The following is a 15332-nucleotide window of genomic DNA, read 5'->3' as shown; positions in this document are numbered from 1 at the left end:
ACTATAGAGTGAGAAGATTGGCTGGCATATTAAGGTTTCAGAGGAGAACGTGTGCTGTTGAATTCATGGAAGACACTGCATTGATGAGACAGGCTTATAGATACAACAGCACATTCCAATATATATATATAAAAGTATTTAATAAAGAACAATGGCTCATGAACCCATGAGTTCCACAGACCATTTGTTTAGAACTAAGAAGATAGGCTTACAAATACAACAGGGCATTCCAAAATGTATATAAAAGTAAAAATGAAAAAAACAATAGCTCATGTTCTACAGTTCAACAGGCAGAAATATCTGTATTTGAAAGTGTTATACACAGGGATCACTAAAATACTAACAGAACATGTGACAGTAATGCGTGCATTGTATTATATATGAAGTTGACTCACCTGACTTGGCTGGAGTCCATAGTGAAGAGGCCATACAGGAAGACAAAGAGTCCCACCAGAGCGGCAGGGATCAGCATGCCAGTGTACCACCCCAGCCATGCAAAGTACAGGCCGATCTTCTCCCCAAAGTATCGCCTGCAGAGAGAGAAGGCCAAAAGCCAAAATATTGTCTGTGATGATGGAAGAATCTATAAGGAGGGAGAAGGATCTGGATGAAGGGAGGCATGCAGGGGGTCTCAGACAGTCACCAAGCAATTAATTAGTCACATTCATATTTCATACCAAAGAGTACCAAGGATGGATGCAAATGGCATTTCCATAACATACTTTGGCCTGCTCTCTGAGAAATAAAATTCAGCTTGTCACACAACTGTCATTTATCATATTCATATGAAACTAGAGTATCAATATATTTTTACTATAGTTATTTAAAAATGCAGGAATGCATATAATTTGACATACTAACTAGCTCTGACATATGCAGTGCCCTCCAAAAGTATACGAACGGCAGATTTAAATGAGTTATTTTTGCTAGTTATATACTTAAGGCATTTGGATATGCGATCAATAGATGTATATGAGACAAATACACTGGCAATCATATATATGTTTTACCATTTTACAGAAACAGCTGTTCTTATGTTTAGTCCCCCCATTTTCAGCTGAAAAGTGAGTTAAAAGATGACTGTTTTGCATGGGTTATTCACTATTATCATCAGTGGATCATTTAAAGTCAGAGGTATATACCGTCCTGAAAATCAGAGCACTAACTATGGCTGAAAGCCAACTAATCTGTAAGAGGACAGAAGAATTCATTAAGAAGGACAGCACAGAAACTGGGTATATCAAGTACAGCAGTTTGGAAAGTATTGAGAAAAAAAATTCAGGCTGCTGGGAAGCTCACTTGGTAAAAATGTCACTTGAGAGAGCACCACGGTCTCAGATCGAAACCGACCCATGCCAGTGCAAAATGTGGTCTGGAGCCCCACAGGAACAGTGCATAATTGGCTTTGCGTCCCTCAAGGATATGGGAGGGATACAGTTGGTAGGGATAGAGCATTGTTCATTGCTCGAACAACTCCTGCTGGCAAGCGCATGAATGGGTCTCCTCCACCCCTGCTCTGCAAGTGCATGGCTTGCAGATGTGGTGTCAAAAGAGGTGCAAGTTTCGGAGGAGATCCACAGATTTCTATCACTCTCCTAAGCTCACCACATATGAGCATGCGTCTACTGTACACAGTTTGCTAATTGGACATTCCAAATTAAATTTAAAAATTATTTGAAATTATTTTTAAAAATTTTAAATTACAAAGATACTAAATTACTGGTGTGGTCAATGGTTTGTAGACTTGAAACAGTTATTGCATTTAAGTTCTATGCAACCAACTATTAGACTTCATTCCTTTGATATACTGTTAATCCTTTAACTTACTTTTGCAGAGCTGAAAATGGGGGGACTCAACACAAAAACAGATGTTTCTGTATAATGGTAAAACACATGTTAATACCATAAAATAAAAGCTGACTCTGTACTTTTGGCTCATATTCATCTTTTCCACATGCCTTATGTATATTGCAAAGATAACAAATTTCACTCTACTGTTTCCATACAGGACACAGTATGCAGAGTTCAGATCACAACTGAGGCCTTTGCTTGGAACTTGAGAACAAAGGAATATGGTTTAAGGGATGGTGGAGACATAATATGAATACAGTTGTTTGTGCAGAAAACACACAAAAATGTAGCATCATGAAAGTTATGCCTGCCAGTGGTTCTGTTTTCTTAATGAGATTCAGTTGTAGTAGTTCTGCTTACCTAATAAGGTCCAGTGGCTGGTACTTGTACCACATTCCCCAGCGAGCCCATCGCTCGTAGAGCAAGTGTCTGTGGTTCTGGGCACCATGCGTTTTAATTGGGTGTCTGCTTTTGTATCCACCCTGATGGAAAGAACACAGAAACACAGAACATTTGTTCATTCAATCTATTCACATATAACCCTATTTTTAATTATAAGCTAATTTTAAGTAATACTGTATATGTTACAGACAAATAAACTGAACAACTTTTAATTTGGTTTTAAGATATTCCTTAGACTAAAAAATGATACCATTGAAAAGAATATACTGAACTGTATATCCTTGACACCAGAACAGTAGGAATAACAGTCTTTGCTTCTCTAAGCAAGATTACACAGCATACATACATTCTGCTGAAGTGACAGAACTATTGGTGTCCCCTGGTAGAAGCCTGTGTCATTTCGGTCAAGATTTCTTCTTTCAAAAAATGGAGACAAGCAAAAGTGGGAGCACAAGCCTTTAAAACTATTTTAATAAATGTAGTGAGTACAATATCAATCAAACATCAAGTCTAAAGTACCAAAGTGTGGTACCCAGCAACCTTTCATGAGCCACATGTAGAAAAATCTGAAACAAATGATAGCTTTAAAAAAGATTTCAGTTCATAGATGCATGAGCATGTGTTTCCTGTATTTTAAAAAAAATGGAAACTGTGCTCATCCAAACTGATGATTGCTCTGTATAAAAATTAAAATGTGGGCTTTGTTATCTCCATCATTTGACACTTAATAATTATAACTGGGCCTCTGTACCTTCTTGAAGAAACTATGTTTTAGTATTCCTGAGAGTAACACCAATATTCTCCACTACTGTTTGCTCTGGATAAGGGTGTCTGCCAAATGATTGCAATGTAATGTAGTTTCCCTCTCCTCTTTTATCGTTAACTCTCTTCTCCTCCTTTCACCTCTTTCCCCCATAATGCCCCATGTCCTGTCTCTGCAACAGCTCTCTAAATAACCGCCTTCAATTACCATAGGAAAAATGGGCTGTCATGATAAACCTGCAGCCCATAAAAAAAGGTCAGACCAAACATTTGCTTCAAGGGGGAACCTCTTTTATCAATTTGGACACAGCCTCAAAACACTAGAAACCAATGCAGCTGCTTTGGAGATCAAGAAGGATCAAAGCGGACACAAAAACAAATACAGCCCTTGAAATAACTAATAATATAATATTTTTTTGGTGTTCTGTTAGATATTTGTTCTTCTTGAGCATTTAAAAAATGTGAACTGGGCATTCAATTTGGAATGCTCATTTGTATTTGTAGGCATGTCTCACCTGAAACACCTTTAGTTCATTCAGGACAGCTCAGATTACCAGCTAGGACTCTTCACTTTTCAGTCCTCCAGGTATGCTGAGCATGCTGAGGGCTGCACTATATGTGTAGCTGCCACAGGCAAAATGTGGGCTTGACCAATCAGACAATGCATTAGCAGGTCACATAAATGAGTGTGCTGAATGTTAGATATGCTAAGTGCTAGAAAGCTTTTTCATTATAGTTGTATAAGTGTGAAATCATTCATGTAAGTACTCAGGTAGGCGATTAGAAAACTAGGTCAGTAACCAAAGTGGAAAAACCAGGTGTATAGCTACACTACATTATTTTGCAGATTTGAGAACAAATAGAAGAAGGCCAATAAATCAGTGCTGTTGGGGAGGGGTGGCTGCACGTTCCAGCCTCTTGCCATTAGTTTCCAAAGGGAACATACATCATTTTCCACCTCTTAGACAGAAATGCAACTGAGAATACTGGTATGGCTGTGTTGAGTAATTGTCTTTAAGGCTCAATACAAAAGAAATGAGAAGATCAATGAATATTGGGTATTAAAATATTGCTGAGATGGTGGAAGACAGGTTGAGCCAACACCTTTATGAAAGCGAAAGAGGGTAAATTAAATGTTATTAAAGTCCATAATTGCAGCTTGTTGTGCCATTAGAAACAGTATAATAGAAACAGCCACAGTCACAGCAGAACTGAAAGGATCTCCATTATCATATTGGACCTTATTTTTGCACGTCAGCTGCATAAGTGGAATTGTTCATTTTGTCCTGAGCAAATGACATATTTTTTTGCCTCTGCCCACTTTGTATTAATGACTTACAGACAGTTCTTTGTATGCGTGAGTAACTTGCCATTTTTATTTATTATTCATTTTTATTTATTTATTTAAAAGGGACAACACACAGAAAGGAAATCAGTGAATTAGTCATGCCCAGTCTCCGTTTACAATGGCAAAACAGGATTATACAGTGATGATACAGGATTATACAGCGATGCTCTCAAATGTGTACAACTGGGCATGGGGGGCGGGGGGGGGGGGGGGGGGGGGGGGGGCAACACAAATAAATAATACAAAGATGCACACACTTTTTCTCAGCTAGACTATCGCAAATAGAAAAATGTTATGTAGCTTCAAGGAGCAATAATGTGACTGTGAATGTGGGACAAGGTAACAGCTTAGACATTCATTTTTCATTAATCATATCAGTTTCCTTAGTGATGTCAACTCCACCCATAACTGAGGTTCTTACCTCATGCGGAGGGAAAGCTGCTTCATATGTTCCATTTCCCAGTAACCGGTTGATACCTGAAAAGGTGGAGGACACTGTCAGTATGACACTAGATTGTCTCACAGAGTTATTTGTTACTTTGGACTAGACACTGAGGGGGAATGTTACAAGGATCCTTCAACTTCCATAACAGATAATAAATAACACAACCTCTCACACCACGGATGATGGATTGCAGTGATGGGGCAGGATGACATGACAGTGACCACACTCCTCCTTACCCATCTTAGACTTTCTGTCCTCATATTTAGTGCGCTGCAGAACGTGATGGACGATCCTACTCCTTGTGGAGTTGGAGAAGAACGTTTCTCTGTTGTTGATGGTGAAGCTAAACACAGAAAATACAATTAAGTCTAATCCATTTCAAAGGAATCTAGGTCTGCTCTCCGAACATTTTCCTCAGAAAAGTTATTCAATGCACATTTGAGCTTTCGTTCAGATGTACTTTTGAGAAAATGGCTGAACAATTGGCATTGGGATTGCTATGCATCATATATCCTTCCTCTTTAGAAAGGTTCAGAGAAGTCACAGGAATTTACTACATGTCCAAATTCACATGCTGGTTTTATGCATTTCCAATATTCCGCCATAATGTATTTCTCTGATTGTTTCACATAAAACCCTAGGTGCCTATTAGGATAGATGGAATGTTCATGGGAAAATGTCAAAATGCTTTTTTGTGGTGGTCATAAATTACCCAGAAAACAAAGTCAAACACTGGACTTTAAATCAGCTATCCATATAACATGTACGGTAACTTATTTAGTGTATACTTGAAAAATAAAGTCCTGTTCTTAACTCTATAAATGCTTTTTCATTCTATGGCCACTTTTTAAAAAAGTGGTTAATTGAAATTTTAAACAAAATAGCCAAAGAACCGATTTTAGAACAATGTGGCAAAAGTTTATTGGAAAGAAGTGGAGTAAAAAATGCCACTGCCATGAAATGACACCAGAGCCACAGCTGTCACTGTGTAGAGAAACGGTTTCATAGTCGATTCTTTGTGTTTCAGGGTTTGTTTGTTCATCAATATTATTCCTCCCCCTCCTGCAAAACAGAAATATTTACTTACTGCTAGTCTGAGGACTGAGGAGAGCAAGCTTCCTCAGTCCTCAGTTAAAACTGTAGATGAACAGAATTCTCTCCCACATCACACCAGCTTTCTGCCAATTGGCTCCATGCCAAGGTATCTCCACAGGAAAAACATTTTTTGCTAAATCCTTATTATAGCACATTATGTGCATTAGTTAAGTAAAAGGAGGTCTGAAATGTTGTTTTTCCACAGCAAATACAGCAATACAGACAAAACATGTTCTTATTTTGGTTGTGTGCAGAATGGGGGAGTGGCAAACAAGGGGGGGGGGGGTATTTAGCAGGGCTGATGACAAATTCAATTCAATTCAGTCAACTCAGTAGATTCAGTCGACAAATTGAATTCCAGTTGATTTGCAGAATGTACCCCAACTCCGCCAGCTGACAGGGAGGGAAGTTCTACTTGATGAAGGCAGGGGAAGCTGTCAGTTTAAAGCAGGGTTATAATGACTGAGGTGCACACTCACTGGTGCATTCTGGCCCTGCTAAACGGTGCCGTGTAGCAGTCGGTGTCCTCAAGGTCAGGTAGGGCCTCTTTGTCCAGCTTCATGGGGTTCCTGGGCAGCCAGCTCTTCAACTGCCGCCAACGCAGCTGGAGTCTGACACAGAGCCCAGATTTACTAACACCCCATTAACACGCACACCTACACATTAACAGTCACACTCCACACATTCTTTATTATGTGCCTAAAGCTCTTCTCAAACTGAATATCTGTTCTTTTCCCCACCAGGAAGAATTAATTATGTAAGCCATGGGTTGATAACTCAAGTGCAAGCTTAGCCTGAGGTTCATCATAACACAGGTACACAGTAAAATGTTTAGTGTTAATCAAGCTCTAAGTGTTGATTCAACTATAACAGATATCATTTGGTCCCACTCGAACACAATCTGTTAGAGTCCAATTAACACTGTTAACGTTCAATTAACTCTGCACATTTTACTGTGTACATAATCATTTGGTTGGGCTGTGCCACCAGCAGGTGTTATAAGGACCAGATATTCATCACTGCAATTTAGAAAGACAAATGTGGAATTGTAATAGGCAACAAGTAAGAGCTGTTGGCTGCGCTTTAGAAAATCTTTCTCCTCTCCATAGCGTTGTGTCACATGGGCATAAAAAAATCTATTTGAACATGCATAATCCCATATGTATTCCTGAAAAACTGAACAGAGGATATTTAATATTCTATTTCATCTCCTTTTTTATGAAACTAACTTTACCACTTTGACAAGAAGAGAAACAATAATATGTGCTCAAGGAATGTGAAATTTATTATAAAACTGAGAAATTGCCTATAGACTATATCTATATCCCATAAAAAGTTGTAATTCATCAAGCAGCCATGGCTGTTGATATCATATATCATATATCATACACCATCATCTCACTTAGCTTGACTATGACTGGTTTCTGGCAGGTTGACCTTCAGGAATGAAGAAATTAAATTGATTACCACTACCAGGCAGATTTCAGTTCTCTGCACAATTATTGGTTACCTTCCAAAGACTGCCTTTCAGATCAAAGAAGAACCACAGAAATAACTACCCATTTCTCTCTGTCTTTTTGTGCTCAGTTATAACAAACCACCATCTACAGGGATTCATTAGCACTACAATGAGGATTTCAAATGCCTTTCTTCGGGCTGTAATTCCCTTCCCAGTTATGATCGAAGGGATGTCTCAGAAATCTTTTCTTGAAGTTCACATATCACGCGTAACAACTAATTGAGTCAATTGTAGAGAACAGTTCTCACTATAATGAATAAAATATATAATTCCAAGAGCTAAGAGCCCTCTGGACAATGAATTCACCATGCAAACAAGAAGGCAAACACTTAAAATAAGCAAAATTACCTGCCAGGAATGGAATGGAAAAGATTTTTACATAAAGCATATAATGTTGAATTAACTTTGATAGGTAAGGACTTTATATATTGTAAGTTTATATTACCTATTAACATTTCATTTTTTGCAGTGGGTATGAATATTTACTGCACAAGCGTATTGAAATCCTGTCACAGTTTTTGTGCATGAATACTTCATTTAATTATTTACAATTCAAATTTGAACGTGTTTAATCAATCTGAATGTATATTGAAACCAGTGAAATGGCTTCACACATGTTACACACCCAGAACAAACTTTTTTGTTTATTACGGTCATTAACCCAACCCTTCTCTGACAGAGGAATGCAGCAACTGTTCAAGAGAGGTGGATAAGCCTTTGCTGGAGTCACTATCTGTTCAAAGTTGTTTTAGACCACACCACGTACAGTACCCAGCCATACTCCCGGTACAACTGATTCTACTAATTAGCAGCTCAACAAGATCTATAGCTGTTGAGTGAGGTGTGTTTTGTAAGGGTTGGAGCAAAAACCTACAGGATGGAAGATCTCCATGAACAGGGCTGGGAAGCCCTGATGTACAGTGTCCAGGAGAGCCAAATTAAACAGTCAGTCATAAGACCTTCAGGGGTATCTCACAGAACCACTGCAATGCTTTTGTGCCTGGGATACCATCACAAGTAGCAGAAATAAAACTATGCATGATTCCCAAAGCATCCACAGTGGGTGGAAAGCTCAGATAACTGCACTACCAGGGACACAGTATGCTGTCTGGGTCATACATATTTAAATTGTATTATCTACGTAAATGTAGTGTCGAAATTACACATTTTTATGCAAATAGGGCTCAATACAGGCCATGTCTGATTCATGAAGATGACTGTAATTACCACTGGCAGTAATGTGGCGTAGTCTATTTTAAAGCCAAGAAACTCAGTAAACACGTCAATGATCATGGCCTCTGTCATAACTGCAAGAGCAAGATGCAGCTAGTATCAAGGTATCTGTAATTTAAGTAGGCTACTTCCTTGTATGGAGACAAATATTAGACTACAATAATCTCAAATGTTACTTAAACCTCAAATTAATTTTATATTTATTATTTATTCAAAATGGTCAAATTATGTGAATTGAGATAGTATGATAGAGGCCCATTTGTGTTCATTCAGCCAATCTAACCTGTGACTCAAGGGTTCAATTTTTTCTTTCATTATTATTCAATTAATGTTGCTGAAACAGTTCTTGCTCTACCTCAAAAATAGGTGAGCAAAATCAGTCATTTACCTTATTTGTGTAGTCAGATAACTTGACACCAAAATCTGTTTTTGAGTTTTACTCAGTTTATTGTCCCACTCCGTGTTCAGATCACTGAGATGAGGCAGAGCCTCAAATGTAAATGAATGCAGCAGTAAACTCAAAAAATACCATACAAAAACTGATCTGATGGCCAAATCTACATTTCGCAATAAAAAATTAAAAGTGTACTTGTGATCTGCGCTCACTATTTGGACGTGGTGGTGTGGTGACTTGATTTGCATCAATACTAGTGAATAAATTGTTAATATTGCACAGATGAAATGAAGCAGTTGCACAATTAGCAGCACAAACTGTGCCCTGTATTTTTTCTTAGTGGACCTACCCCACAATGTCTCCCTGTGTCTGTTGGTATGACTCCACCCTAGACAGGATTCGCTGGTTGAACCTGAAAGAATGCAACTATCAGCTAACCGATCCGTCAGACAACGCACCTTCCCAGGGCCTTACTCTTCCAGTCAGTGAAGTAACATTTCTTCCTAAAAACAAAAAAAGGGTTAGGCACACTGAAGACAACCTTCAAACTTTAAGATACATAGGGAAGGCAGATAACTTATTAAATAATTACTAAAACATAACAACAACCTGCTTTGGATAGTTTTTCAAAAAGAATGCACTTCTGAAATAATTCCGCAAGCTGATTCATTTTTACTTGATTGCATCCAACGTGATAGCTCTTGTTCTATGCCCGTCTCTTTAAATCATTTTAGTTACAAAAACAGCTTGGTTTAATTTGGAAGTGATCTTGGAATTTTTTTATATTGAAAATAATTAAATACACCTACACATTATTTGCTGCTATAATCAGAATTTTGAAAATTAGAAAGTTTGTTAATTGTGAAAAAGAGGTCCAGGGTCTGTATTCACAAAGCATATCAGTAGCAGTGTTCATCTAGTATCAGGTTTCCCCAGTGCATATCCTAGCCTTATACTATAAGAGAGTAAAGGCAAAACTGAAAATGTTTTGGGGAAAAAAATCAGATGCCAGCTGTTTCCAAATGAAATGTAGCAGCCAGTCACCCCTTTCAGGGGGCGTGCATGCTAATGTGCACTCTGAAGCTAAAGGAAAATGTTCTCAGACAGGTCAAATTGTAGGAGAAAACATGGAATAAAAAGCTAATTGATAAATACATTGCATGAATTATATCCTTCATCATCTACCAAGCTGATACCAAGAATCACATAATGTCACTAGCTTTAGAACATGCAATAGTAACACCACCTTCCATTACCAGGACAATCTTATTCTTTCTTAATTTTTCTGTATATCCATGTACATTCATTTGCCTGCACATGGTGAGTATGTAACTATTGGGTTCTGCCTGTTATGTGCTGTTAAGCACTGTGATATAAACTGAATGTAAAAATGCAATGTAAGTATAGTAGCTTTTAGTTTTGTTTCATGCTGCCATGTCCCCAAATAAACTTGATTTGAAAGCCAATTGAGCCAATTTTCTAATCAGTGATCTGTGAGAGGGCATAATATATGGATTTCCCAACGCTAGTAATTTGCTAACGTGTTAATGCAAGGCCAAAGAGATTTTGTGCAAATGACCCCTTCAAAAATAATGTGCTTAAAGGCCCAGATTTATCTCTAGCTATAATAAGCAGCACCAGCTCTCACCCCAAGATTTGACATAGAAAAGGTTACCTGAAGGGCATCCGGATGTTCATCTGTTCAGCGTATTTACAGAGTGCGTCCCAAGGGGCATGGATCTTCACAAACATGATGTCATTGTTGGTCAGAGAAGGCTTTTGAGAAAATGAAACTGGTTACTTAAGGTGGTTATTTGGAATTTGTTGGGAGGTCTGAAGATTATTTTACATCAGGTCTGGAAAATGAAGTAAAAATCACACAAGTGAAATAAAAATCAGTGAAGTAAAAATCATAAAAATACTCTTCAAAATAACAACTGAAATAATTTAATCTAATTTCTGATTGGTTGGTTGGGTGACACAAAAGCTGGAGGCTGACCACTCGATTTTTGTCATAAACTGTCTATCACTTGGGACAGACTAATGTTAACTCACAGCAAAAAAAAGAAGAATATAAAGGTGATTTGGTTTAAAAGTTTATAATTAAGTTTGTTAACTTTTTTAGTCTTGTGTTGCAGTTTTTGGTGTTTTAGTGTTTGCTGTAGGTGGTTTTATGCAATGTACTATAGCTTCAATAGGTAATTGTCACCATTAAAGCCAGCTAGGTCATAAATGTGTTTTTTGTTCTTTTTTCCATTCACTGTGCCTCTGGTTTCTTCTTTTCTGTTGGTTGCTTGTATGTTACTTTCTTGGCATTAATTGTAATAATGATAATAAAAATGTAGCCTACATCTAGTCTATTGAGTAGTAGTGAATTTGGACCTTTCTTTTGTTGTGTTGCTATCATCACCTGGCTAGCTGTTACTAATGTTACTGTTTTAAACTAAATGAACTCATCATGCATAGATTTTTGATTCCTAAACTAAAGAAAAGTACCACAGATGCTGTTGCATCAGATCTTATTCACGGTCCGAGTTCAAGCAACCTTCTCCCACTAATAGCACCTTACACCAGAACAGGGCAGGCACTCAACGGTGCTGCTGCTGATCTCAGCAAAAATGTAAACAATAGTGCAGTTTATGTAGAAAATGTTAGGACAGATATTTATCTGTCTGGGATCTGCCAACTGTCAGTATATCTTAAAGTGTACTTCAAGCTCCATGCATGCTTTTGATAGCCAAAGATTAGTTTGGTTGGAGGAGATAAGTATTAATTGGTGGTAGCTGTACTAGCGGACGAGGAGTTAACGTTCACAGCTTTTTTTGTTTTTGGGAATATGTCAATGTTTGTCAGCTGGTGTTCAATTTTGTCACAAATGTACGCTTCATTGAGAAATAATTTTTTTAAGCATTTAGCACTAAAGATGTTTTGTTATTCATTAGAATGTATATAAATGTCCTCGTTTAGCAAGGTATTCCTCAAAATCTCTTATATAAAAACATGCAGCCTAGATCATAATATAGAAAAGGTTTGTTAGTAAGCTTGTAGAATGTATATAAACAACCACTGTTATGCAATAATCAAAAATACATATTGCAATTGAGAAATTCTAACCATAACTTAGTCCACCTTATTCCAATCTATTAGCAGAAACTGAAATCTGCCAAGCCTACTGTTACCAAGGCAAAAAGATGGACTCATAGAGCCATTGAGGAGCGACAGGGCTGCTTTGACTCCACAGACTGGAATATTTTTTAGAGATGCGACAAACAGCCTGGATGAGTACACTGACAATGTGACATCTTAAATCAGCTTTTGTGAAAGAAATTCTGTATTCCCACAAAGACTCAGGTTAGATACAACAATGCAAGCCCTGGTTTACATCAGAACTAAGGCAGCTTCAACCAGTAAAGGAGGAAACTTAAAGGAGTAACTACGAAAAGAGAAAGACCCCCCTCACTCAGTGGATAACCTTGAAATGACCAATGACCTGAATTTTCAAAAAAACAACCTGACCAAAAAGGCACCAGACCCAGACTCTCCTTCATCCCTGAAGCACTGTGCTGTCCAATTGGTCCCAATCGTCACAGACATTTTCAGTTAGTCAGAGCCTATGCACTGTTCCTACCTTTTTAAGCTGCACCAGAGCTCCAGTCCTCACAGAAAAAACAAAAAACACAGGCTTGAATGACTACAGACCTATTACCCTGACCTCTTTCGTCATGGTCTACTGCTAAGACTAGTGCTGGCGCATCTCAAAGCCATCACAGGCCTAGTGCTAGACCCCCTACAGTTTGCCTACAGTGCAAACAGGTCTGTGGTCAATGCGCTCAGCATGGGATTACACTTCATGCTTCAAAACTTTCACAGCCCAGGAATACATACATGAATTCTATTTGCTGATTTCAGTTCTGCATTCAACACCATCACACCAGAACTCCCACAAACCCAGCTGATCTGTGCCTAACCCCATCTGTCAATGGATCACTGACTCTTTGTCAGACTGACTCAGCACTTGCACCCCTCAAGACTGTGTGCTTTGTCCTATACTTCACTCTCTCTACACCAATGACTACAGCTCCAAGGACCTTTCGGTTAAGCTCCTTGAATTTGTGGGCGACAAAACATTGGGTCTGCGATGAGTCTGCGTACAGCCAGGAGGCTGAGCTGCTGGTTACCTGGTGCAGCCACAGCAACTTGGAGCTTAATTCTCTTAAGATAATAAACATAAGTGTAGCCTTAAGGGTGAAGACCCCCCTCACCCCCTCCCTGCAACCCCCTTGACCCTCACACCCAGGCCAGCACGTATTCAAAGCTCTCCCATCTGAATCAATTTCAGACAGTCAGACAACAAGATAAGCAAATACAAGAACAGCTTCTTTCTTTATTTTTGTCATTCTTTCTTTCTCCAATTCTTTGGCCATAATCAATAACTGAAATTTCCACCACTGTACCAATTGCCTTTTGCACTTTACAGCTGGTATCTAGCTCCTACACTAACTGTCAGTACATGTATAACATTCTATATACTGTGTATTACAGTGTTACCAACAATACAGTATTACGATATTAATATTTTACCGTTATATTTTCTTAGACATGCACACATGAATATTACTATATGTACATACTTGTGTTCATTAATTGGTATGCTTTATATTTTACTATAGTTTTTATATCTTTACTATAGTATATTCAGTTCTATACTTTCAGTTATTTTTTTATTTTATATGCTTTATGTCCCTTTGTTTAACTTCCCTTATTCCTAATCATTTTGCTCCAGTTGTTCTGTATTGTATAATGTGATCGATATCAGCCAAACCGAGACATATTCTTTGCATGTGCTAACTTACTAAGCAAATTAACTTGGATTCTAAATTATGTATATCTAGGTTGTGTTTCAACCCTATTTGCAAACGCATAATCTTATATGAAATATCAGTTTTAGTGTGTGCAGTCTAGATTCCATGTGCTATTAATAATTCTCTCTGAAGTTAAAAATTTTTAAATGCACTGTATTATAATAGAACAGCTGCGTCGTGCTTTATGACACATTCACCTTTGCATGTGCTGTATATTCTCATTTCTGCAACAAAAAATGGAACATGAAATGGCCCTTCAAATATGTTTCTAGGTTATTTACATTTGCATCAAAATTTGAGGTTGCTTCAATTTTCATATTACCACCAACACAGTATACATTCATATAGATTTTAAAAAAATATGTTTTAGATTATGAAGAGAAATGACAAGTATCATATACTGCATATAGCATTTCATGTTTTTATGTGGATGCACACTGAAGCTGTCTTTCGATCCATCATTAAACCCATCCTCTTTTTTTATTCTCACCATTCCTTTGCATATTCATGAAATATGGTCCTTTCACATCATTTGTGTGTATAATCATGATGAAATAATATGTTAAACAATCATATAGTAAGCATGATAACCAAACTTTTTATTTCCGCAAATCAATATTATTAATTTTAATGTGATATACCAACTACTTCCACAACTTTAAAATGAATACATTATTTCCCCTTTTTTTATCAGTAATAATAGTAGGACCCTGAGAACACAGATTTCACAGAGTATTCAGTAATTTAGTCTTGTGGGGTTCTGGAACATGTGCAAATTAAACAAATGTATACATTTACGTACTCAGTTCTGGCAGTTGGCTCAAGTTCAGACTGTCAGAGTTCTGATTGATAGCCAGGTCAATATTTTCACTAGCCACTTGATAAATCTCGGATTTTGAACATCCCAAATTACTGGTCAACAGTTTGAAGGGTTTTAGATAATTGACATTTCAGGCTTCAATTATGCAAAAGAGTTATTCTGAGTAGTTTAGACAACAATTAACCATACTGAACATTTCAATTTACATAGCAACAGGGCATTTGGATTTCTTTCACTGATGAGCAGCCAGCAAGAAACATTACTGTTGATTCAGAAAATACAAAAATATTTAAAATGTACTCATATTTAAAATATTAATCCATTTTATACTGGGACATTTGCTGTTTATTGCAGGTGTGACTAGAGATCTAGAGATTTTTGATGCCGCTCATGACATTTAATTGGTATTTCATTAAAAGTTGTTGTGTTAAAGATCTCTTTGTGTAGACTAATTCTATTTGTTTTATCTAGCAATTAATTTCTTTGCTGTACTCCTTTGTTGCAATGCTATCGATAAAAGCCAACAAAAAGGTAGGATGCAGCTGTTCTGACTGACCCTCACAAAAGGAAAAAACAACACCAAACTGTATGTTGTTGGTGA

General features: G+C 37.5%; 1 protein-coding gene across 3 annotated transcripts in view; it reads right to left on the bottom strand.

The window, feature by feature from the left end:
• Positions 1–15332, bottom strand: part of ano3 (anoctamin 3) — a 107091-nt gene that overhangs the window by 42771 nt on the left and 48988 nt on the right. For 2 of the 3 annotated variants that reach the window (XM_035418804.1, XM_035418805.1), the window contains exons 5-11: positions 10725–10825; positions 9399–9461; positions 6383–6514; positions 5045–5151; positions 4785–4840; positions 2212–2333; positions 396–530 (exon numbers count right to left, since the gene is read on the bottom strand). In XM_035418804.1, coding sequence (XP_035274695.1) covers positions 396–530; positions 2212–2333; positions 4785–4840; positions 5045–5151; positions 6383–6514; positions 9399–9461; positions 10725–10825 — 716 coding nt within the window. Of the gene's footprint in view, positions 1–395; positions 531–2211; positions 2334–4784; positions 4841–5044; positions 5152–6382; positions 6515–9398; positions 9462–9507; positions 9553–10724; positions 10826–15332 lie in introns of all 3 variants that reach the window. The other variant, XM_035418806.1, reaches the window with a different exon arrangement.

This window comes from Anguilla anguilla, chromosome 5, assembly GCF_013347855.1.
Source record: "Anguilla anguilla isolate fAngAng1 chromosome 5, fAngAng1.pri, whole genome shotgun sequence".
Lineage (NCBI taxonomy): Eukaryota > Metazoa > Chordata > Actinopteri > Anguilliformes > Anguillidae > Anguilla > Anguilla anguilla.
This window is presented reverse-complemented; position numbering and strand designations above follow the sequence as displayed.